This window comes from Dromiciops gliroides, chromosome 1 (assembly GCF_019393635.1).
Source record: "Dromiciops gliroides isolate mDroGli1 chromosome 1, mDroGli1.pri, whole genome shotgun sequence".
Taxonomy (NCBI): Eukaryota; Metazoa; Chordata; class Mammalia; order Microbiotheria; family Microbiotheriidae; genus Dromiciops; species Dromiciops gliroides.
In genome coordinates this window covers 501,485,612-501,510,423 of record NC_057861.1, presented here as the reverse complement: position 1 = coordinate 501,510,423, position 24,812 = coordinate 501,485,612, and the positions used below count along the sequence as shown (strand labels likewise).

General features: G+C 38.5%; 1 protein-coding gene across 1 annotated transcript in view; it reads left to right on the top strand.

Moving 5' to 3' along the window:
• UBE2R2 (ubiquitin conjugating enzyme E2 R2) overlaps positions 1-22,198 on the top strand; it is a 116,676-nt gene extending 94,478 nt beyond the window's left edge. The window contains exons 3-5 of the mRNA XM_043988470.1: positions 3,414-3,511; positions 15,494-15,628; positions 18,647-22,198. Coding sequence (XP_043844405.1) covers positions 3,414-3,511; positions 15,494-15,628; positions 18,647-18,866 — 453 coding nt within the window. The 3' untranslated portion in view covers positions 18,867-22,198. The remainder of the gene's footprint in view (positions 1-3,413; positions 3,512-15,493; positions 15,629-18,646) is intronic.
• The last annotated feature ends 2,614 nt before the right edge of the window (positions 22,199-24,812 follow it).

Here is a 24,812-nt window from a genome sequence, read left to right as displayed (position 1 = left end):
CCTGACATTTTCTCTATCGTTTCTCCTAGAGTTTGTTTGTTTCATGGCTCTTTCTTAGTCCCCTTTGCTGGATTATCTGTCATGCTCCTTCTTAACTCCCCCAGTCAACTGTTAGTCTATTCCAAGACTTTTCAGAGCTGCCTTCTCCCTATACACTCTTTGGTTTACTAATTTCATCAGTTTCCATAGGTTTAAATATCTTTACCATGCATGTGGCTCCTAGATCTGTGTATATAGCTCTTATCTTTTGCCTAAACTACAGTCCAATGTCACCAACAGCCTGTGGTGCATTCTGAACTTGATTATCTTATAAGCCAGAGGTGTCAAATAGGCTGCATGTATGCAGCACTCCCATTTGTAGCCCAAACCAGATTAAAATGTAACTGGGAAATATTTGACACAATAAATAAAGATACACTAAAGAATATATAACATTACATTTTAAAATTATGTCAATATGCAGCTTCAGGGATCTTTAAGGATTAGTGACTCCCTCTCCTTTCTATTTGACTTTGATACCACTGTTTGTTGACTTTTCAAACTGATAATCCAAAACGGAATTCATTGCCTTCCCCTCCATCCACCATCACACCCTCTTTTGAACCTTCCCTGTTTTTTTTGTGAGGATATCACCTTCCTTCAGTAACCCAAACTTGACATTCTTTTTTTTTTTTTAAAGTGAGGCAATTGGGGTTAAGTGACTTGCCCAGGGTCACACAGCTAGTAAGTGTTAAGTGTCTGAGGCCAGATTTGAACTCAGGTACTCCTGACTCCAGGGCCAGTGCTCTATCCACTGTGCCACATAGCTGCCCCCAAACTTGACATTCTTGACTGCTCATTTTCCCTCAGCTCCATATAGCTAATCAGTTGCCAACTCTTGTCAATTTTAATTCATCGTAGTTCTCTAATCTACCCTTTTTTGCTTTTTTATCAAGCCAGCATCCTAGTTCAGATTCTCATCACCTTTTGCCTGGACTGTTTCAGTAGCCTACTGAATATCTCAGCACAGTTGTTTGAATTTTGTTTTTCCTTTTTCCATATCTCCACATGTCTTCAAATCAATTAACTGGCACTTATTAATTGCCTGTACTCTGCCAGGGATTGTGCTAGGTGATGGGAATAGAAGTACAAAGGATGAAACTGAGGCTCAGAGGGATCAAGGAATTTGCCCATGGCCATTGTTCTTGTAAGTGTCTAGGTATTTTTAACTTCAAATCCAATCATCTTTTCATTATACCTAGATTTCATACCACCTATGCCTAATGATGACCCTTAATCCTGTAATGATTGGAATGACACCACCTGCTGGAGATTTACTATAGGATAGTTCTGCCATGAAGTGAAGGTCTTTGAGGGCAATACCAGGAGTCTTCTTTGGCGTCAGGAAGTGACATTTGCTTGTGGGAGGAAGAAGCAGGGAGCCTGGCGCTCTGACTGAGGGCTTTTTCCTGGGGATGCTGGTGGAGAAGGGAGCTAGAAATGTGCTCTCTCTTTAATAGATAGGAATCTAGGCCTTTTCTTCTCTCTTTACCAAATTCTTATTCTCCTTAATAAATGCTTAAAAGCCTAACTCTTGCTAAAGCTTATAATTTATTGGCTACCACTCATTAGATATTTTAGACAGTTTAGCTAGAATTTTAGCCCTTAACAATCCTTAATCCCTAAACTTGTCACATCTCATACTTTCCCCAATTGCTCTGTGCTATAGCCCTTCTATGTCTTCCTTCTTCCTCTTCACCTGTTGTATTCCTGTTAGGTAAGTGTTTTGTTTGAGATAGCAAAAAGTGTAGTGATCAATCTTTTCTCTCCTAACTTCATTTTTTCTTTTTAAATCCAGGATGTGATTTGAAAATTACTTGGCACTTAAGAGTTTTGTGGTTTTATGTAATTATGTTCATTCATTTGTAGTAATTTTGCACATTAAATTTGTTTAAGTGTGTGTATGTATGTAAGGATTTTATTTAAAAATCAAACCTGTTAATGTGCATTTTTAATATACACATTTTTCATGAGTACATATGAGTGTTTATAAACACATTTGTAAACTATGTATATCTTATAGCTTTTAAGGTAGATGGAAACAATGAAACAAAGTAGTGTAATTTGTAGATGAGGAAAGAATGAATTTTAAGCATTACATTGGGCCTAGCAGGGGAAACAGTATAGTGTTCTTGGACATTTTTCAGGCTAGACAGCTATATGTTGGTGGTATGTCTTTCTTGGGACAAAGAACAATTATTGCTCAGAGCTTATTCTGGGCACAATATAATCTCATATTTATGTGTTCTTTTACTGAGAATTTTTATGTAGGGTGTTGAGAGAAGAGACAGGAGAAAAAATAAGAATGTGTGTAAATCTGGGGTATGAAAACACAGATGATTGCAATGGCAGATGACTGGAGAGAATGGGACAGATACCTCTCCTACAACGTGTTTTTTTAAAAAGCCTCTCATGGGGGCGCAGCTAGATGGCACAGTGGATAGAGCACCGGCCTTGTATTCAGGAGGACCTGAGTTCAAATCCGGCCTCAGACACTTAACAATTACTAGCTGTGTGACCCTAGGCAAGTCACTTAACCCCAATTGCCTCACACACACACACACATTAAAAAAAAAAAAAAAGAAAAAAGATAAAAAAACCTCTCATGGGAGCCTCTCATGTCTTCTAAACTAAAGCAATCCTGGACCAGTCCAAGGAACTTGGGTTCTGTCACTTCTCCCTGAGCTCCTCAGTTCTCCAGAGGTGGTAATTAGACTCCATCCTTTTTGGGAGAGCTTGTAAGTATTGTACTTTTGAGTCACTATGGTACTTTATTATGAAGAGGGTAAGAGGGCTCATGCTCATTTAACATAGGAGAAGGATTTATGAGTTTTAATGAGTTAATGATGAGTTACTAAACACTAAGTCAAAATACTCAAGGGAAGCCTGTAAAAATCTCATCAGCAGATTTAAAATTTTAAGACAGATTACCATTATTGTAGGTATAGTAGTACTTGAAGGTTTGTGCCTGAATGTAGACTAGATGGGTTCTCACTATTCTTTGCAATTCCTTGACTCCATGGTATGTGTGTCTCTTGAATTTCAAATGCTTTTGAGAAAAATAGTGTGCTCTATGTGTGATGATGTTTTGTTTGGGGGGGGTTGCTCTTAGAAAGCAATTGAGTGAATAGAATTTGGACAAAATGAACATTTATGCATAAATATTTGGGGGAAATTGCCATGGCTATCTTGACTTCAAATCTGCAGGTGAAATAAAAGCAGGAAGTATGTTTGCCCTTTAACAAGGAGGGAAACAAAGTTATACGAAGAAAAAAGAGCTGAATATGAGAACTAGTATTTTTAAAATAAAATAACATACCTTCAAAGTTCTTCTTTATTGGTATATATTGAATGTCCTGGTTTTTGTCTTGTAGAATGGAGATGTGTGCATTTCTATTCTTCATCCTCCTGTAGATGACCCACAGAGTGGAGAACTGCCTTCTGAGAGGTGGAACCCTACTCAAAACGTCAGGTAATGGGCTATATGAATAAGGACCATTCTTTTTTTTCCCCGTTGGGGAGAGAAAGGAAGAATCAGTACCTATGGAATGAAATATTGTGGCATATTAGGTTTAGTACATATTATATTATTATATGTTTATTTTAAGTCAGACACACTAAGTTTCAAGTTTCTTGAGGAGCAGGAAGGATACTGTGTTATATTTTGGGGGTTACTACTAGCTCCATGTTGCCACTTCATTCATTTGACACTTCTTCATGAAGACCTGGATTTCACTTTTCTTTGTTTTTAATCATCTCATTTCTTGTTTTTGGTTAAGGTCTGAATTAAGATGAATACTCATGTTCACTAAGAATTTTACATTACAGGGATCCACACTGATGTAATATCCAGGAATGCATAGGAAATAAATAAATACTAAAAGTATGTATTTCCTGGAGGTGTATCTAGTTAAAATCGTCAGTATATAGTGAGCTCTTGATGTTGTTGAAGTAAAAGGGAATTTGTTAGCAAGTTTGAAAGACTTTGCAATAACCTAAAAATATTTTTGCTGTTTCCATTAGTGTAAGCCAGGCCTTTCTTTCTCAAAATGAAGAATTTCTTCAGAGTAATATTAGATCACTTATTTATTTATTCATTCATTCGTTCATTCATTCATTCATTTTTGTGGGGCAATGAAGGTTAAGTGACTTGCCCAGGGTCACACAACTAGTGTCAAGTGTCTGAGGCCGGATTTGAACTCAGGTCCTCCTGAATCCAGGGCTGGTGCTTTATCCAGTGCGCCACCTAGCTGCCCCCTACTAGATTATTTTTTTTATCTTTTTTTGTGTAGCACCAGTTTGAATCAACATGAATTTATTAAGTACCTACTATGTGAAAGGTATTTAGTTGCTGAGGATACAAAGACAGAATGATAAATAGTCACTTCCCTCAAGACTTACTGCTAATATAGTAGATAGAACTATGATCCTAAATCATAGGTTCTTAACCTTTTGGGCCTCAGTACCCTTTTACATTATTAAAAATGATTGACCACCACAAAGAGTTTTTGTTTATGTGGATGTGTGTGGATGTGTATACCTATACATGCATAGAAATGTATGCATATACAGTATTAGAAATGAAAACATTTTAGTATTATTTTGAAAGTTGTTTTGAGCTCTTGGGCCCCCTGAGAGGATCTTGGAAAACCTGAGGGTTCCTCAGACCATACTTTGAAAACATTGCCCTAGATGCATAAACTTGGAGACTTCCTCTTTCATGTTAGTTTTAGTACCTAGTCAGATGAAAATTGAAACTCTATTTCATTATCTCTTTTCTGGGTGTTATTTTAAGCAAACATTTTCTCTTGGTAAGTTAAATATCATTCAAAGTCCAACCCATATTAATCTCCTTTATTTTGTTTTTGTACATATCCCAAGCACAGGGTCTTGTGCCTTATAGGTACTTAAGAAATTCATGTTGAATTGAATTGCTAATATATAACAAAGATAAAAATAATGAAACTAATAGAATGTGGTCTGGATTGTAAGAGGGAATAGTATGAATCAGGGAGACTAGTTAATTAGTAAACCTCAACCTCAGGGCTGAGAACCTCGACAGTGGGCTAGTCACTCATCTTATATAAGTAAGTATATTCCTTCCACTTTACTTTTTCTGTAATTGTATATTGACATCAAGGAGGCATTTTTAAAAAGTGATAGTTATTTGACTAATCTGATCTTTTTTCTTGACCCTTGTGTACCTGGTTTGCAACATGTTACCTTTTTGACATTAATAAATTAAAAAAAAAAATCTGTCCTCATATGATATGATCAGCTTTAGCTTAAGGTGTACTTTAAATCAGGACTTCCTAAATTTTTTCCTATCTGATTGTGAATTTCTTAATTTGCTATACCATTCTCTTTTTATCCTCACTAATGTATAGATAGGTTGAGGATAGAGTAAGGGTGGTGGAAAGGAAGTACATGATGATAATTAAGGGGATAAAGATAATAAGATTGTAGATTCAGAGCTACAAGGAACCTTAGAGACTATTACAGACAACCCTTTTCCCTACCCCCCAATTTTGCATATGAGGAAATTGAAGTATAGAGAGTCTTAGTGATTTATACAGTCACAAAATTAGTAAGTATCTTAGAGATACTTAGATCATTGAGGGTTGATGAATGATGTGGGTGTGTTTCTGAAGTACATGTAAATAGTTCTAGTTGCAGTTTGTCCAATTTGCTGGATACTAGAGAGGTTTTTGGGGACTCATTAAGTTGGAAAGTATTGGTCTACACCACATCATTTAGTGAATGTGCAATTAGCTTGAAAATCCTACTCAAAGTGTTGATTAGTTTAATACTGTCAACATGATATGGCATGTATTCATATAATTCCCAATAATTGGTAAAAGTAATGTTCAGAAGTACTCCAAAATGTTAGTGTCAAAGGGCAATTAATGAAGACAGTGTGAGAGAATGAAAAATAATTCTGAATTTAGAGTCAAAAGATGTGGGTTTGGATCCCATTTTTACCACTTGGTATCCATGCGATTTTGTGAAAGGCCTGTGTGGGTCTTCATTTCCTGATCTGTAAAATGAGATAGACCAGCTAGCCTCTGAGGTCTGTTCCAGGTCTAAAGCTGATCTTACTATTCTCCATAAATGAGCTTTGCCAAACTTAGATTAGTTTCCTATCGTGTTTTTTTGGAAGTTACTTCAGTAACTGTTAATTAATCTTTGATGAGATATTGGGAAAGAAGTTGAGCAGAGGATTTTAACTGAGCTTCATTCCTTCAGCAACCTGTGGAACTCCTTAGGGGCACAAGGTACTGTGCTATAACTCTTTGGAGTCTCCTTATAATCCTTCCATGAGTATCTTTGCTGGAATTCCCTCTTCTCTTCCTGCATTTATTTTAAGACCTAATTCATTGTTCACTCTGAGTGAGATTTCCCCCATCCTTTAGTTATAAGAGATTCACCATAGTTATAAGTGATTTGATTAAGATACTAATCAATATATCAATTAAAATTGTGATTTATTATATTTAGATATTATTTTATGGTCAAAAGGTTAAGTTTCTCCTCTGTCTAACTTTCCAATGTCAAGCATTAAGTAATATCACAAAATTCAGTAGTCAGCAATGCTATATTTTAGTAACCATGAGTGATATACTTTTCTCAAGGAGTTCACACTGCTCACCAGTGGCCTGACAATGACCCACCCTATTGTCATCATAATGCTGACATTTATGGTCACTTAGGTAGTTCCTCATATTTCCTAAGCATATGTTTTAATTTTAGAAGCACAACTAATCAAGATTAATCCTATGTTATATAAGTGTAACTTTTGGAAGGGTACATAAACCCATGGATTTTGTAACTCTGGGTCTTTCAGGTCCAATGCCTGGATGACGGGCTTTGTTGGGGGACTAACCCTCTCTCAACCTATTTGCTTCAGCCTGGAAACTTTGTTGTTTTGTTCTTCTGTCAGACTTAGGAATTTTCCTGACAACCCTTTGAAGTTATCACACCCCCATCTAACAGATCAGTAGTCTGTGAGAATATTGACATTTACTTAGAGGGTTATTTTGCTATTATTGTTAAGTTGTACATCTACTACATCATGTTTTCTTTTTTGTTGTTTGTTCAGTCATTTTAGTCATGTCTGACTCTTTATAACCCCATTTGAAGTTTTCTTGGCAAAGATACTTGGAGTGGTTTGCCATTTCCTTCTTCATCTCCTTTTACAGATGAGGAAACATGAGGCAAACTGGGTTAAGTGACTTGTCCAGGGTCACACAGCTAGTAAGTGTCTGAGGCCAGATTTGAACTCAGGAAGCTGAGTCTTCCAGACTCCAGGCCTGGCTTGCTAATCTATTGAGCCACAAAGCTGCCCTTTATGGTTACTTATGCGCTAGTTTTCTGAAAAGGTGCAGAATAATGCTTTGGGCACTGGATTAAATTCTTAGTGTTTGAATTGAGAAAAATGCCCTAAGTCACAGGAGAGGTAAATTTAAATTTAAAATTAAACCATTTATTTGGTTTTAAAATATTCTGCTACCTACATATCTATGAACAATCTTTATTTTTAAGTAAAAAATAAAAGATAACTATGATTTACTGGTGTGTGGGGTTTTTTTTTTGTGTGAGGCAATTGGGGTTAAGTGACTTGCCTTCAGTCATCCAGCTAGTAAGTGTCAAATGTCTGAGGCCAGATTTGAACTCAGGTCCTCCTGAATCCAGGGCCGGTGCTTTAATTACTGCGCCACCTAGCTGCTCCTGGTGTGATTTTTTTTTTTAAATTAATCCACAAACATAGAAATCTGTCTTTGTTACTTTGATGGAGAAATTAGTGTTAGTTGTCAACATTACAGTCAACTAATTTTCTGTAGGTTAGAATTGATCCTGATACTGAGAATTGAGAATGCTCAAAAAATAAAAAAAATAGAATGCTCATAAAGAACAACCACCTGGGGGACAGTTAGGCTACGCAGTGGATAAAGTACCAGCCCTGGATTCAGGAGGACCTGAGTTCAAATGCAGCCTCAGACACTTGACACTAGCTGTGTGACCCTGGGCAAAAAACCCAGCAACAACCACCTGGAAGGTACTGCATGACCTACCACATTGGGGAAAAAAAAAACAACAGATTGACTTTGTTTCATTTTGTTTTGTTTTTTGTTTTTGTAGGGCAATGAGGGTTAAGTGACTTGCCCAGGATCACACAGCTAGTTAAGTGTCAAGTGCTTGAGGCTGGATTTTCGAACTTAGGTCCTCCTGAATCCAAGGCCAGTGCTTTATCCATTGTACCACCTAGCCGCCCCTAGATTGACTTTTAAGACTTATAAAACACATCTAACAAATAGGTTTTATTTAATGAATGTAATTTAAATTGATTTTTTTATTTATTCCATTTTTATACATTCTTTGTTGGACTACTTAATACATTTAATGTTTTAAAAGTTTATGTATGAGGGGCAGCTTAGATGGCACAGTGGATAGAGTATCGGCCCTGGAGTCAGGAGGACCTGAGTTCAAATCCGGCCTCAGACACTTAACACTTACTAGCTGTGTGACCCTGGGCAAGTCACTTAACCCCAATTGCCTCACTTAAAAAAAAAGTTTATGTATACAATTAAACTTGTATATTGATTTGGAAAAATATTAATTGAGTCATGGTAGCACATGCCTGTAATCTCTGCTACTAGAGAAAACTGAGAGGTTGGTAGATTGATTGAATTAGGGAAATCTGAATTGCTGTAGAGATAAAGGTTTTCAAAATTTGCCACTAATATAGTGAGCCCCCAGGACTGGAGGACTGCCAGGCTGTCAGGTTGCTTAAGGAGGTGTGAACCTGCCTAGGTTAGAAAAAGAGCAGGTCAAAGCTTTCTTGCTGGTCCACATGGGGAACAGGTCTGAGAGTGGTGGATACACTTCTACCTTGGGTGAGATGAGGAGACCCAGTTGAGGAGAGAGGAAGTTCAATAAACTTCATATAATGTTCACTGAAAAAAATATAGCTCTTAGCACTTTAGAGTGATCTTTTACCCATATCCTTCTGGGCCTGACCAGGACTAGAAGAGGTGGTGCTATGGTGAATGAGTCATGCATCTGGAGCTAGAGATGATAAAATGCAGTCTGTATCAATAAATTTCCTTGGTTAGATTTAGTTGTTACTATTTTAGGTAATTTTTTTTTTTTTTTGGTGAGGCAATTGGGGTTAAGTGACTTGCCCAGGGTCACACACCTAGTAAGTGTTTAGTGTCTGAGGCCGGATTTGAACTCAGGTCCTCCTGACTCCAGGGCCAGTGCTCTATCTACTTCGCCACCTAGCTGCCCCTATTTTAGGTAAATTTTTAATGCCATCATCCAGGGTATAGTTTTCTTCTCACAACTATGTACTAGGGATTTATGCCCTTTCACCTTTCAGTTTGCCTGTGGTACTACTCTTCCCATGATTTCAATTGCAGGACATACATATATAAATATATTTATACATATATACACAAACACATGAAATCCAACATTTTCAAGGACTTGTAGTATTTTGCAACATTGTAAAGGAATTGCGAGTACCACTTATATTTTAAAAAGTATGGTATACACACATGATTTTGTATTAGTAGTATGGATTAATTCATTCAAATAATTATGTACCCAGAGAAAGAGAGGACATTTTGGTATCTTGGGCTCTCTTCTCCCTCTATGCATCTTCACTTGGGGAATCTCATTAGCTCTCATGGATTTAATTACCATTTTTATGCTGATGATTCTCAGATCTACCTGTCTTGCTCTAAACTCTTGGGTGACCTCAAATTTGCATCTGTTTGCCTTTCAGACAGCTTAAACTAGATATCCAATAGGCATCTTAAACTCAATATATACAAAACAGAACTCAGTTTCCCAAGGTTTTGTTTGTTTGTTTTCAGGGCAATGAGGGTTAGGTGACTTGCCCAGGGTCACACAGGTAGTAAGTGTCAAGTGTCTGAGGCTGGATTTGAACTCAGGTCCTCCTGAATCCAGGGCCAGTTCTTTATCTCCTGTGCCACCTAGTTGCCCCAAAACAGAAATCATTATTAATTTTTTCCCCAAACCCATTTCTCCTCCTGCCTTCCCTATTACTGTGGGCAACACCATCCTCCCAGTCTCTCAGGCTTGCAACCAAGGAGTTATCCTGGATTCCCCATTCTCTCTTATCTCCTCTTTCCAAACTATTGCCAAAGCCTGTTGATTTCACCTTTAGGACATCTTTAAAATATATCCCATTATCTCCTCTGACACTGCTACCACTCTAGTGCAGGCCCTCATCTTGTCATGCCTTGATTACTGTAAATAGCCTGTTTGTGGATCCGTCTGCCTCAAGTCTCTCTCCATTCAGCCATTAATGTGTTTTTCTTAAAACACAAGTCTAATAATGTTACCCTCCTACTCAATAAACTCTAATGGCTTCCTCTTGCCTTTAGGAGCAAATATAAAATGCAGAGTGTCATAAGAGCCTTTCATAACCCAGCCCCCATCAACTTTTCTGGTCTTCTACTACTTTACTCTCCAATTCGGACTCTTGATCTAATGACACAGATCTCCTGGATCTTCCAGTAACAAGACACTCCATCTCTCATATCTGGGCATTTTCTCTGGTTGTCTCCCAAGCCTAGAATGCTTGCTCTCTTCTACTCTGACCATTGAACTTTCAGGTTTCCTTTAAGTCCCAATCAAAATCCATTCCACAGGAAGCCTTTCTGCTCCACTTAATTCTAGTGCCTTACCTTTTCATTCATTCATTCATTCATTCATTCATTCATTCATTCATTCATTCATTCATTCATTCATTCATTCAGTGTTTCCACTCCAAATGTTCATATGGACTATTTGTGCCTAACCTGTGGTAGACCCTTCTGAGCTCATATTGGTCTAATCAGCCAATTGGACACACTGTACCCTGACCCCAATATAGTGATGTCTTTTTGATCCTCTTCGAGAATGAAGGACACCAACCAGCTTCCTTTCTCTATATTTGTTTGCATGTCTTTCCTAGTAGATTGTAAGCTTCCTGAGGGCAGGGATTGTCTTTTTTGTATCTCCTCTGCTTAGTTCAGTGCCTGTCAAGTAGTAGACATTTAATAAGTTTTTATCGAATTGAATTGATGTAGATGGTTCTCTGATTGGTTGGAAGGCAAGAAACTTTACCTCTACGTGACTCCAAGCAACTCTGATATTATAAGCGAAAGATAATTGTAATTACATTTGGTGGGAGTTTCTACACCAAGAATTTCTTACATTGATGAAATTACAAGACCACCATTACCCGACCCCCCTTTTTGTGTAAAGCATTGCTCTTAACTTGAAATATTATTCAAAAACTGCTAGACAGTTCCTCCAGGTAACCTTGCTTTTTTCTTAAAGCCTAATTCTTTGGGTGTCTCTAGTGCCATACTTATCCATGCATAATTTCAGGACTGCACTCTAGTCTCTAGGTCCTTACCCTTCAACTTTAGGTTGAAACTATTTTCTAACTTATTTGCTTAGGGTTATACCCAAGACTCTGCCAGAGAATTCCCTGCCTTGAATTTCCTCCTTTTCCTGGACCTCTGGCCCATAGGTATTAGGCATACAAAGTCAAAAGTGAGGTGGTCCTCAAGGAGCTTATATTATATTATGCAAAGCAACATGCATATACTTAAGGATATACAAAGTAATACAAGGTAATGTTTGGGAAGTAGGCAGTGGTAGGTGAGATAATTGGGATAAGCTCTGTGTACAGAGCAGTATATAAGCTGAGCTTTGAAGAAAACTGGGTATTCTAAGAAGTGAAGGTGAGGAGGATGCACATCTCGGAGACAAGGGACAGACAGTCTGTGCAAAGGCAGGAAGACAGGCGATTGACTTGAATGCCATTTTTGCAGAACTATAGAGTGCATGAAGGGGAATAGTATATTATAAGCCAAAAGAGATAGGTTAGATTCAGGTCATGAGAGGCTTTAAATGTCAAAGGAGTATATATTTAATCTTAGAGATAAAAGCATGGACAGCCATGTGGCCCAGTGGATTGAGAACCAGGCCTGAAGTCAGGAAGACTCGAGTTCAAATTCAGCCTCAGACACTAACTATGTGACTCTGGGCAAGTCACTTAACTCTGTTTTACTTCAGTTCCTCACCTGCAAATTGAGAAGGAAATGGCCAACCACTCCTGTTCTTTGCAAAGAAAATCCCAAATGGGGTCATGAAGAGTCGGACATGACTGAAATGACTGAACAACAAAAATGAGTTGGAGTTGAAATTTGGAGTTTCTTCAGCGGGCAAATGACTTTGTTATTCCTCCTGTATTTTAAGAATATTGGTTTGACGGCTGTGTGAAAGACAGATTGGAAAGGGGGGAAACGAGGTAGGAAAACCAGTTAGGAGGTTGTTGCATTAATCTTGGGAAAGAGTTGAAGATCTGGACTAGAGCTGTGACTTTACAAGTGGAAAAATGGAAATATGAAGTGGAGGTAGGATTATTAAGGTTTGGCAATTATTGATTAGTTTGGGGGGTCAACTCTCCTAAAGCACTGTGTGCCTTTTCCCTTTCTTCTCTGGATAAGAAGCTGTGAGGTGTAGTATATAGAGAGCTGGTCTCGGTTCAAGTCTTAACTCTTAGGCATTTTTGGCTTTGTGGTCTTTGGAAGTCACTCTATAAATTCCAGAGAAGACAGGACCTACACTGGTAGAGGGAGCTTCTCTAGGATTGAGGGATTAAATCAGATCAGTTAAATCCCAATTAAATAACAAGTCCAATTCCTATTTCTATCTTCTCTGGCAACTCTATGACCTGCTTTATTTTCCCAAAGACTCAAGTCTTTCTCAATTTAAGTTGTAGTTGCAACAGTACTATCTTGGGATCCATTTAGGGTGACCATAATCATCTCTCAGGAGTTTCCACAGACATCTTCTGTTGGATATAGAGGTCCTCAATCCACTGTTATTTTTCTGATGGGTTTTTTTTTTCCTCTTATCCTACACTCCAGACTCCTTTCATCTGATTATATATATTACCTTTGTATTTGTAGTGCCACAGTTGTTCCTCAGTTTCCTTATGTTAAAGTGGAAGGTAAAGCCTACACAAGTGACCATTGAATTTGAAAGTTAGGGAATGTGGAAGGTGCTTCTTGTTTGCTTCATTTAGTTAGTTTCAACAAATGTTTTTAGAACAGTTTTACACCATATAACATCCTGCACAGACATCATAGCAAAGACTAAGACGTGGTCTTTGCCTTTATTGAGCTGATAATCTAGTATATATCTGGTTTATTAGCTTCCAGGTTGTCTGCATTGTGACATGAGCCAGCCTAAAAGTATTTTGGGGGGGGGGCAAGGCAATTAGGGTTAAGTGACTTGTCCAGGGTCACACAGCTAGTAAGTGTCAAGTGTCTGAGGTCAGGTTTGAACTCAGGTCTTCCTGAATCCAGGGCCAGTGCTTTATCCACTGCGCCACCTAGCTGCCCCCTAAAAGTAGTTTTTAAGTAGTTGAATATTCTGCCAACTTGTTGAGATATTGTTAGTAAAATAAATAGAATTTTATTGTATTTTCTTGTTGACCATTGGATTAGATTTTTTTCCCTTCAGTGGCTTGGAATAAGCTTCTTCACACTTAGGAATAGCTTTATGTTGAAGGGGATTCATTAGATTGTTACTCACTTATGTCAGTATAATAACTCACTTTAAATGTTACTTACATTAAGGTTTACAAGATTCTTTCCCACAACAATTGTCTGAAATATGTTATAGAAATATTTCCACCCTCTATTGAAAGAGGAGACAGAAGCTCAGAGGAATTAGATTTGTCAAGTAACATAGCTAGTATATAGGAACCCAGATGAAAACCAGTCTCTTCACTTCAAGTCCATCATTATCTTTCTTTCTTTCTTTCTTTCTTTTTTTTTTGGTGAGGCAGTTGGGGTTAAGTGACTTGCCCAAGGTCACACAGCTAGTAATTGTTAAGTGTCTGAGGCCGGATTTTAACTCAGGTCCTCCTGAATCCAGGGCTGGTGCTCTATCCACTGCGTCACCTAGCTGCCCCCATCATTATCTTTCTTGATATAGAATATATATCCTCCTCAACCAGGTGTATAATTTCATTAAAGGTTACTTAATATTATAATTGGAAATTATACTTTCTCTTCAGATCGAATTGGTTTTGTTTTTCAAAGTTCTAAAAAAAAATTTTCCTGGGCATTTCTTTCCCCAATCTTTACTCTCATGAGTGATCTTGGATGTTTCCTTTTATTTTTATCTTTCAAATGAGTGAATGAAGCATCAGTCCACACCCCTCATGAATTTATTGCCCTTTTTTGAATAGTAGGCAAGTAAAAGCAAGGAACGCTACTTTTGTTTACTTTTACCAATCTAATCCATAAAAGTTTGTTATTCTTGTTCTGCCATTAGGCCTTCTACATTACAGTTTAGGTTTTCTCCTTATCCATATGCAGACAGCTTGCAATCCTGGAAGTAGTAGGGGACCATCTTGGAGCTGGTACTCTTATCTTTTCATTGTGGTATTAGATGTCTTATTTAACAAGAGAAGGCTTAGCTTAGATTCTAATCCTTAGAAGTAACTGTATTCCTGAAGACTGTTATTTCCTTGTCACTTACAGAACTTAAGACTTTAAAGACAGCCAGGTTTAGTCAATTCTCTTTGTTCAGGGAGTGTGTGTTTTATTCTTGCCTTTTCCTTCTTTCTCTTACTATTACTAGTCTTTTAACAATATTTTTTTCCTATTAACATTAAAGGCAGGTCTGTTGAATATTTACTGATTTTTGAAAAAGGTGAGGAGTTGAAGCTAATGGATAATGGATGTAGTATATTTGGAGTAAACTGTATAGTAGCAGCAGTAGCCTCAACCAATCTCAGTTTACAAGGACTGTGTTCTGACTCCTCTTTGTTTGGTATGCCCCTCTTCCCACTTTCTTCTTCACCTTCAGCATTTCAATTACTTTACCCAGTGAAAGAAGTTCTGCCTTTCCTCATACAAAGTTCTGTTGTTCTGTTCTGATTCTGTTGTTCTTTTCAAACCCAGTTATTTAATCTGTAATTTTCATGTATTTTTTTCTAGTTTTTGCAAAATTCCCAGACTTACTTAAGGGTTGACCTGTGTGTGTGTGTGTGTGTGTGTGTGTGTGTATAAACACAAACTATAGCTAGAACCTGGATCTTGACTTCCATCTACACATTAGATTTACTGTTACTACTTTCTGCCATTTGGGAGGTGGTGTGGGAAAAGGATCTGTTTTTCTGGGTGAATTATTTTTGACAAGTTAACTTTTATATTGAATGTGAAGTATATAGCTCTGAATTTTGAGGTCTGTAATTCTTCATGATATTTTAATCAGTGCCTCAAATCAAATTATGATAGCTCATCCTTTGGAGGGTGAAAAAAAGATTTAATCATTTTCCTGGATTTTAACACTTGTCAAATATCAACATTAATTTTATGAATAGTTACAATTGATCATTCTTTCATATTTCTAGGACTATCTTGTTGAGTGTAATCTCACTGCTTAATGAGCCCAACACTTTCTCTCCAGCCAACGTGGATGCTTCAGTTATGTTCAGGAAATGGAGGGACAGTAAAGGAAAAGATAAAGAATATGCTGAAATCATTAGGTAAGAACATATGTTTGTGTTCTTATTGTGTTCATTCAAGGCTAAAATTACTTGGGGGACTGGATATTTAACAAGGATTTCCTCTTGAGTTTCATAAACTTGAGGATATAGATGATATATATCAGACTGGGTTTTAGATAATGACAATGATGATAATAGCTAACATTTAAAAGTGTCTACTGTGTGCCAGACACCGTGTTAAATTATAATCATTATCTCATTTGATCCTCATAGAAACACTAGGAGGTAGGTGCTATTATTATTCCCATGGTACAGATGAGGAAACTGAGACAAACAGAGGTTAAGTGATTTTCCCAGGGTCACACGGCTTATAAATGTCTAAGGTTGGATTTGAATTTAGGTCTCCTATCTCTAGGCCCTGGTGCTCAATCCACTGTGCTACCTAGCTACTACCACAGGATTAAATGGATTATCTTTCTTTTACAACATGACTAATGTGGAAATTAAAAAAAAAAGATTAAATGGGTTACATTTTAACTCTCACTCCAGAGGTCTTACGCTCACCATCTGATATACTCATTAGAGAGCTCTTGAAAATTTTATTTCTTTTTCATTGTCTCCCTTTGTGCTAAGTAACTGACTTTTTTTCACCTCCTTTAGCAGTTGGTTTGTTTGCAATCACTGTAGTAGATTTTCGGCATCTTCAGTCCTTTATATAAAAAAAAAAAAGACAGTGCCCCAGAATGACAATTGAGGGTTCATTCCTTAACATCTGTTTGGTGTCATTTAAAACACTTAAGAATATAAGCAATAAATTTCAGAGCCATTGTCCATCTATCCTAATACTCTATGAAAGAAGTACAGAAGCATATGTGGAAGATTGTACTCACATGTAAACCTTAAAATATGTAAATATTTACACTCAGCCTAAACAAATTCTTTAGAGTAATGGGTTAAATTAATGTTCTTCTTTCTTTCATGGCATAATGGAAGAACTCAAGACTGGGAATCAGGAGACTGGGCTTTTAGTCCCAGTTCTGCCACTGATTAGTCAATATGACCTTGTTCAAGTTACTTAAAGCCCTTCCCTGTAAAATAAGAGAGCTAAACTGAATGATTTGGACTAAATTATTTGTTCCTTCGAGTTCTAAAATTATGCAATTCAAGTTTTTCAAAACTCCATGGGATATTCTGCTATGTTTATGTTCTAGAATTTGATGAGTAAATCTATTTACTCTGTACATTTAACAATTTTATGAACTGCAATCACATTTTCTCCAAGTCTTCATCTTTGCAGACCTAAGGACCCCTAGCTTGCTACCTGCAGAGTAGGCCCTACTTTAGTTTTACTTCCTTTGCATTTAATGCCATGTCAGTTAACTTATACTTGAGGGGCAGTAACAAGAAGTGTCAGTTTTCTAAATAGCTTTGCACCATCATTTTCTACAAGAGCAGGTGATTGTTATTAACTGCTTAGTTTTCATTATGCTTCTTGATGATATTCAGTGTTTGGGTTGTATGTGTGAGATCAGCACATCAAACCATCTTATTGCTTGGAGAGGAGGTAACAAACTACAACTCACTGTCATTACCTGTAGCAAGCAAGTATTGACTAAAAACCTCCTTTTGCAGGACACTGCACAAGGTGTTGGGGATAAATTTTTTACCCTTTGAGTTCTCACAGTTTGGTTGATGGAGATATATTTTGAGAGAGAGAGAGAGAGAGAGAGAGAGAGAGAGAGAGAGAAGCCAATGAACAAGAGGGATGAAGAGAACTGTATAGTATGACTTTATTTTAGGGGTGGGATAGAATAGGCTGCATATAACTTCCAACTTTATTTAAGATTCCTGCTCTAGACTGCAAATGCTATAGGAATTCAGAGAAGAGAATCATTCCCAGCGGAAAGGGCAATCAAGGAATGCTCCAAGAAGAGGTGGCACTTGAGCTGGGTGGGGAGGGAAAAAAAGGCAAGAGTTAGGTGATTAGGAAGAGTGTTTTGGATTGGGCATGGAGGGGAGAACTACATGAGATGGTGCTACATACTGTGTTCAATGAATAATGAATAGATGATGTTGGCAGGAAAATCGATTCCATTTAGTAGAGTACCAATTAGGTAGATAATGTGCCAGATTTGGAAGGATCTTGAATGCTGGGTATTTGGACTTTATGCAATAGGTGATGAATGAGGAAGCCCTGAAAGACTTGGCTCCCTTTCTGGGGGCAATGATAGCTGAGAGTCCATCATCCCGTAAGAATGTTCACATTATTTTTTCCTTAAATATGTAATTTATACTTAGTTATATTGCAACTGATCTGCTGCTTTTCTGTTCCCTTGCATCAAAAGCTCTCTGGGCAGTTTATCCCTATCACCTTGATGTTTTACTCTCAAAGAAGAGTCTTCTCCAAACACTTAGTGCTTTTATTCTGTCCTCCTTTTTCACATTATTTAATAAAAAGTTAATTCAGATTAGTCCTAATTGTTCCCTGGGGATCCTAACTTTATATTTCTTTACCCAGAGGAGGACCTGTTTGCCCATATTGTTTCTTGTCCCTAAGCCACTCTCTGTCATAATTTTCCCCATCCCACAGTGATTCAGATTGCAATGATTCCTTTGATTTTCATTTCTGAAAATGATGATTTTATTTCAAAGACTACTCAGGGTATAATAAATAAATCTTCCTTAGGATTTCAGTGAAGTAAAAGGAGCTCTTGAATATTCCTTTATAAAAGAATGTCTGAAATCTAGGTTTCACTCCTACTAAACCAAGTACACTTAATTAAGTTCAGCAGAAATGGTGTGTGTGCCTGCTCTGTGCCAGGTGCTGGGATCATAACGCATACGTTGGGGAAATAAGCAGGTCCGGTGGTGGCACAGCAGCCTCGTGTGCTTGATCTTCTGGTTGGAGTTTTCAGAATTGGTGCCTTTGGAAGTACGATATGGTGGGAGCTTGGAGGTCCACGCCTTTCTTGGGGGGACCAGAAGGCCAAGCACAAACATCAGCAGATGGCAGAGACAGGCCCAACATGTACTAGTTTTCTGTCCTCTTCCTTTCAGGAAACAAGTTTTGGCTACTAAGGCTGAAGCAGAAAAGGATGGAGTGAAGGTCCCCACTACACTGGCTGAATATTGCATCAAAACTAAAGTGCCTTCCAATGACAACAGTTCAGATTTACTTTATGACGACTTGTACGACGATGACATTGATGATGAAGATGAGGAGGAAGAAGATGCCGACTGTTATGATGATGATGATTCTGGGAATGAGGAGTCGTGACCTGCTCCCTCTGTGCCCCCTGTACTGCCTAGCCATCTCAGGCCAAAGGGAGCAGCGGTAACTCAGCAGTCCAGTGGCAAAAACCATACACAGGGGGTGGGAAAAGCAAATGTGTCTACTGCTGTCTCCTGTTGTGTGGATCTCAGTTTGCTCCTTTTTATGGACCTCTCACTGGAGAGGAAGTAACCCTCCACAGAATGTCTGAATTCTTGCATTCTTTATCCTTCCATCACTGTATTACGATTCCTTTTTTAAAACAAAACCGAAACTCCCTTCTCACGTCATCTCTACAAAGTGTTCACAGAGAAACACGTTTGGTCTGTGTTTAGATTCTTGAAGAATTAAATACAGTCTCTCATCAAGACGTTTAATGTATTTAAAGCTGGGAACCCACCAGAAGTTGGGTCTTTGGGAGTTCACAAGTGCTGCATATACTGGGTAGCAAAAGAAAAACCGGAAAACAAAACAAAAAAGAACCCCACAAAACCTTTAAAAAAAAAAAGAAGCAAATTTGCCAAGGTTCTAGCTGCTCCATTTATGACATTAGTGTGTGCACATTGCATTTAACCTTGTGGTGGTGAATTTTGTTTCTCCTTTTTTTAAGGTGTGAGGCAGATGGTATAAGCAACTGTGTGCTGAGCGTGAGGAAATGTGTTACTGAAAGGCACAGTACTACTTTTCAGCCTCTCTGAAACAATCTTAATATTGAGACCTCAGCCTATACTGGGGTGGAGAGAAAAATCAGATTTTTAAAAAAATTGATTGGGATCTAATGCCTGAATAAATATTCATACTTTACATAGAACTGAGCACTTGGTTGCTATTTATTTTTGAAGGCAGGGGTTTTTTGGTGGTGAGAAGGAAGGGTTTAAAAAATCACTATGCCATTTGTGAAGATGCTGCTGGGGGAAGGGGGAGAAGAACTCCTGGTGATGGCCACCTGGAGGGGAAATAGCAACAAGTCCTTCCCCACAGGGAACAATCTTATGCTACCTGGTGGGTCTGTGTTTGGGTCTTTTAAAGTAGCGGGTGTTATTCAGCCAGTATTAGTCCCAGGAGCATGTCCAGTGTTCTGGTTTTGGTATTTTCATTAAGCTACTACACCCTATAGTGATAAATGTGGATGTGAGTGAGTAGTGACCTGTTACTGCTTTCTTCAATGAATGTAACCTGAACTGATACATTTTCTTCTTGTTAAATCTCCTTTGTCATAGTAAAAATCCTGCACTGATGGTGGCCTGGCTGGATAGCTCCAGAGGCAGAATTGAACAGCATGCTCTGAGGGAGAGGGTGATGACCCTGGGAGGAAAGACCTTACTTAGCTGCAGGCAGTAGATGAGCCATGTGGAGTCTGTGTCTAACTTGAAACACCACCTACAGTTGAGATCACATCTCTCTTCTTTAGGGATGCTTGTGAGAAGGTGGGGGAATTCCCTTGCTAAACTTCGGGAAATCGCTGCTTTTATTTTTTCCAGGGCTAACTTGTGTCAACAGGTGGGGTCCTGGCAGCCTTTGACAACTAGGGATTTCAGAATTGGAGAGTTTCCATCGGGGCGAAGGTTCCTATTTTCCTTCTGTAGCAGGGCAAGGGGAGAGCAGTGAAGAGAGACCCCTAGCACAATGAAGGCTTCACGCACCAAGTGAAGGGAATAAAGGGAGCACTGACCACAGTCCTATCTTGGGTGCATGCGCTTCATTAGTTCTTTTACTTGGCACTATCCTTCCGGAATGTTCTTCAGTAAGAAATCCTAGCTGCATCCCAGGGATCCTGTAGTGGCTAGGGATTAAGAGGTAATAATGCACTCTTACTTAACTTCCCTTCCTTTCTGATCTCAGGGTTTTCATTAGCTCTTGAATTTCTTGCTTTTTTGCCTAGCCCTGGGCTATCATCTTTGGTCCTAAAACCAGCAAGATGCTGGTTCTTTCTCCTGGGGGAGCGAGTTGGGGACAAGTTCTTTTAAACAGAAATTGCAAATTTGCTGGGCCCTGTGCCAGCACTTGCTGCTAGCCACCTCTCATTAAACATCCTTCTAATGCCTGGGCTTTGAACTCCCCTGTCATTGACTTAAGGATGACTTCAGGCCCCTTCATTTCTCTCAGCCTGTCCCTGTGACATCTTCCAGTGCCCGGCAGCAGAGTCAAAAGTTGCCTGCTCTTGTTATTTCTAATAGATCCCTAGGGGCTTCGTATCCCTGCTGCTGTGAGAAATCTCCAAGCCAGTCTTGGCTCCTTTTTATTTCAGAGTTGCTGCCGAGCCCTGGCTGACACTGTACCCTTCTTCCTAAGATCTAGCAGCCTCTGTTGCGTGTTGACTCAGGGAGCCAAAGATGGAAGGGAGAGAATGTAGGTGGAGCTTCTGGCTTAGCCTTTTGGTGTGTTACTTATTGAGTGTGTGTTCAAGAAACATATCTGGGGTGTAATAGCTTTTCAAAAACTGTAGGCATTCATAAGACAGTCTGATTCTGAATCCACTGTATACATCCCAGGGACTTCTCTGGGAATACATTGAATTCATGTAATCGGCATTGGTGGCAGGCTATGCTATCTCTGGGGAAATGGCCAAGCGTGGTTCATGTTTCCTATTTCCCTTTTGTGGAGGTTATGGGGAGGTGATTCAAGGGCCAGAGGTTCAGGCCAGATCATTGTGTGACAGTAACTGTGCCAATGACTTGGTTTGAAATGAGGATGCGGCATCTTTCAGGATCTGCTTCCCTTTGTACTATGAGAGACCTTGCTATATGATCTCCAGTGACTTGTCTATTCAGGCTTGGTGGTAGAAGATGCATTATCATGATTCTTTTGGTGGTCCCTCTGCCCCTCTGCTTTATTTAAAAAAACAAAAACCATTTCCAGTTCTCCCCTTCCTCCCCCCCCCCCCGCCCCCCACATTTTGACTAATCATTTCCTCTCTGTTACACCCAAGTGTCATTTACTTGTTTACTTGCTGGTTTCTGTTGTTTTGGAGACACACAAGCAAAGTAAGACTATAAAAGTAAGAAATTGAGGGGAAAAAGTTTACTTTAACTAAAACATTCTTGCTTTTCTTACCCCACCCCCTTCCCATCCTGATGAACAAGGTTTACATTTATTATTAAAACAAGATTCAGATGCAACTTTCAACTGTTCTGAAACCAGCAGGATGCACTAGACTTCTTAGTAATTTTCATAGCTAAAATTCTAGATGTTTTCCTTTTTCTTCAGTATTATAATTTACCAGAAAGGATTAACTGATGCATTTTGTGTTGTCCTCCCCATTAGTAGTTTATTTTTGTCTTTTCTGCACATCTGTCTACTAATAAAATGTGAAATAAAATATAATACCTGCATTGTTACTTCCCCATGGAATGATCCGCTTTTTTCCTGTGGGTAAAAAATTTTTGAAGTTTTCAATATCTCCAGTTTCCTTTGAGTCTGTGCACCTGGGTACTCGCTGTAAAGTTACTTCATGAAATGTTGGTATGTCACCCTCACTTCCTAGAAAAACCCTTAACTTTGAGCTAAGGGTGAGCCCAAGCAACAGCCATGATTGCCTGGGGAATCACCATACCCTGACATGTTCAAGCTATTTAATTGGTATTTCAAGGAAATATTTTTGCTTTCTTTTCCACTACTCTTCCCTTCTTTACAGATATTAAAGCTTATGGGCATGGCCTGGAAATAGCTGGAGTCAAGAAATATTTATTATGAAACTAAGAACACTGGTGTTGCTTGGGGGGGGGGGGTAGTTGAAGGATGTAACACTGTTTGCTATTTTGGTGTATGATTTGTTCACTGGCTCCAACAGCAAATGTACCTGTCAATAAATCGTGGGTTTGGATGAGGAAGAGGCACGAATTCTGTTAAGAGTTATGTTTTAAATGCTGCATGACGTTTCTTTTCCCCCTGATATTAGCCATGGCAACCATGGACAGTGTCTTAAGACAGTGCTGTCCCCAAAAATTTCAACCCTTCCAATTTTTTTGCCTCTTTGCCCAACCCCAGAATGAGAGAACCTTCTGAAGCGAGATAAGATGGAGAGGCAGAATTTTTTAGCTGCCTTGGGCAGGATTAGGACCTTTGGATTCTGCAGGTGAGGCAGCCTATCAAACATTGTTTTCTTAGAAGTGATTCTACCCATCAACCAAGAAGTTTTCCTAGTAATTTGGAAAGGGCATCATAGACTTTGGATCTTAGTGAAACTCTAAACTCAGAACCTTTGAGGGAATTAGGTTGAGATAATGATCGTCTAATCTCACCTCATTGGGGCAGTACATTTCCCCTAGGAAAACATACTCAGGAAGCTGCATTCAGTTGTTTGAAGGTAACTCAGAATAAAAAGGATTATTTTCTTTAGAATAGGACTTCTGCATTCTAGGATCACACATGGCCTCTGGAATAGTTCGTTTGCCTGGAACAACTGAAGACTGGATTTTTCTTCTTTCCATTCTTTGAAATCTCTATTGAGCCACAGCTATCTTCTGCTTTCTAAGTTCAGACTCAAGTCCTTCCTAGTTCCTATACTGCAGGCAAGTACTCAGACCTCAGCTAATTCAGATACTTCTCTTTGGCTTTTGCCAGACTAACCTTTGACTACATCCAAAGGTTAGTCTTCCAAGCAGTATGGTCTATGTTTAACTTGTATTGAAGCAACTTAAACTATGGCAGGGCTTCTAAATCTTTTAAATCTGTCTTAGTCTATACACTAGTGGGCAAAGGAAGAGGGAAAAATTGTCACCTTTTTATTGCCCCAGCCTTACCAGTCATCAAATCTTTCCTTCCATTACATTAGCTGAGGTCCAAAAACGAACTAGGGGTTTATGTTCACATTCCTGATTATCGGCTCATTTTGTTTAAATAGGTGTCATGTTTATTACTGTAATTGTTGGATGATAAATAGAACTGCTCTTTATTTGGTATAAACCATACTTGCTTTCTAAATACAAGTTCTAATTGTGAGATCCTCCCCGAAAGGGTGGTCCTTAAAAAAAAAACTGGCGTCTTCAGTTATCCTAACCGACTTAAAAAACTTTCATATTTTTTTACCACATAAGTATAGTGTTACATGGCTTTGCTCCATAGGGAACGTTAATCTGTCAGACATACCTCATTCCCTCAAGACCAGCTACCATGGTCATACTCTTTGGGGTGGTGGTGGGGTGGTGTTTTAAACCACTTTTATTCCACACCTTCTGGTCAAAAATTGTTAAAGATGAGTAACAGGAGGACCCCCCCCCCAAAAAAAAGGCACATCCATAAATATCTGTGATGCATTGAAGTGACCTCGGCTACTTGGAGGCAGTCACTGGTGGCTATTGTCATCTTGTGTGTAACCTGATTTTCAGTTGTCCATAAGGAAGCCATCTAACATGCCAGCATTTATTTGGCTAACAGGGCTCTCACCTTCATACATGGACTTCTGTGATGATTTCAGAAACAACAGAAAAACCCATTGCCTGAAATCCTACTTTTGCATTTTATTTCTGTGACTCAATATTGCATAATTCAGCTCATTTCACAGCAGGGCATGATTCCCTCGATGTGAAAATAAAAAATTTTGTTCAGACCAAATATTAGGACCTTCCTTGAAACGTTTGTACTTCATTTCCTCAGTTCAAATTTTTTTTAACGTGGATTTTTGTATTTCAAAATCAATTTTTCCCATTACCTACTCTCCTCTATGTAATCTTAGATATTTTGTGCATGTGAAAACACTAAGACCATATCCGATGACAAAAAATGGTTAAGAACCCCCAATCTTGTCTAACCTCAATGTTACAAAGAAAGTTTAGTGATTGAGACTTGCCCCTGAAAGTTAAAAGGCTCCTAACTTTGATTACCCTGCTGCCAGATCATTTTTTGGAAATACTATTTAATAATATTAATGGAAATACAGTTCAGAATTGTTGGAGTCCAGACTCAAAATAGTCATTATTTGATTTTAAAATGGTAGTCTGTAGTGGAGTATCA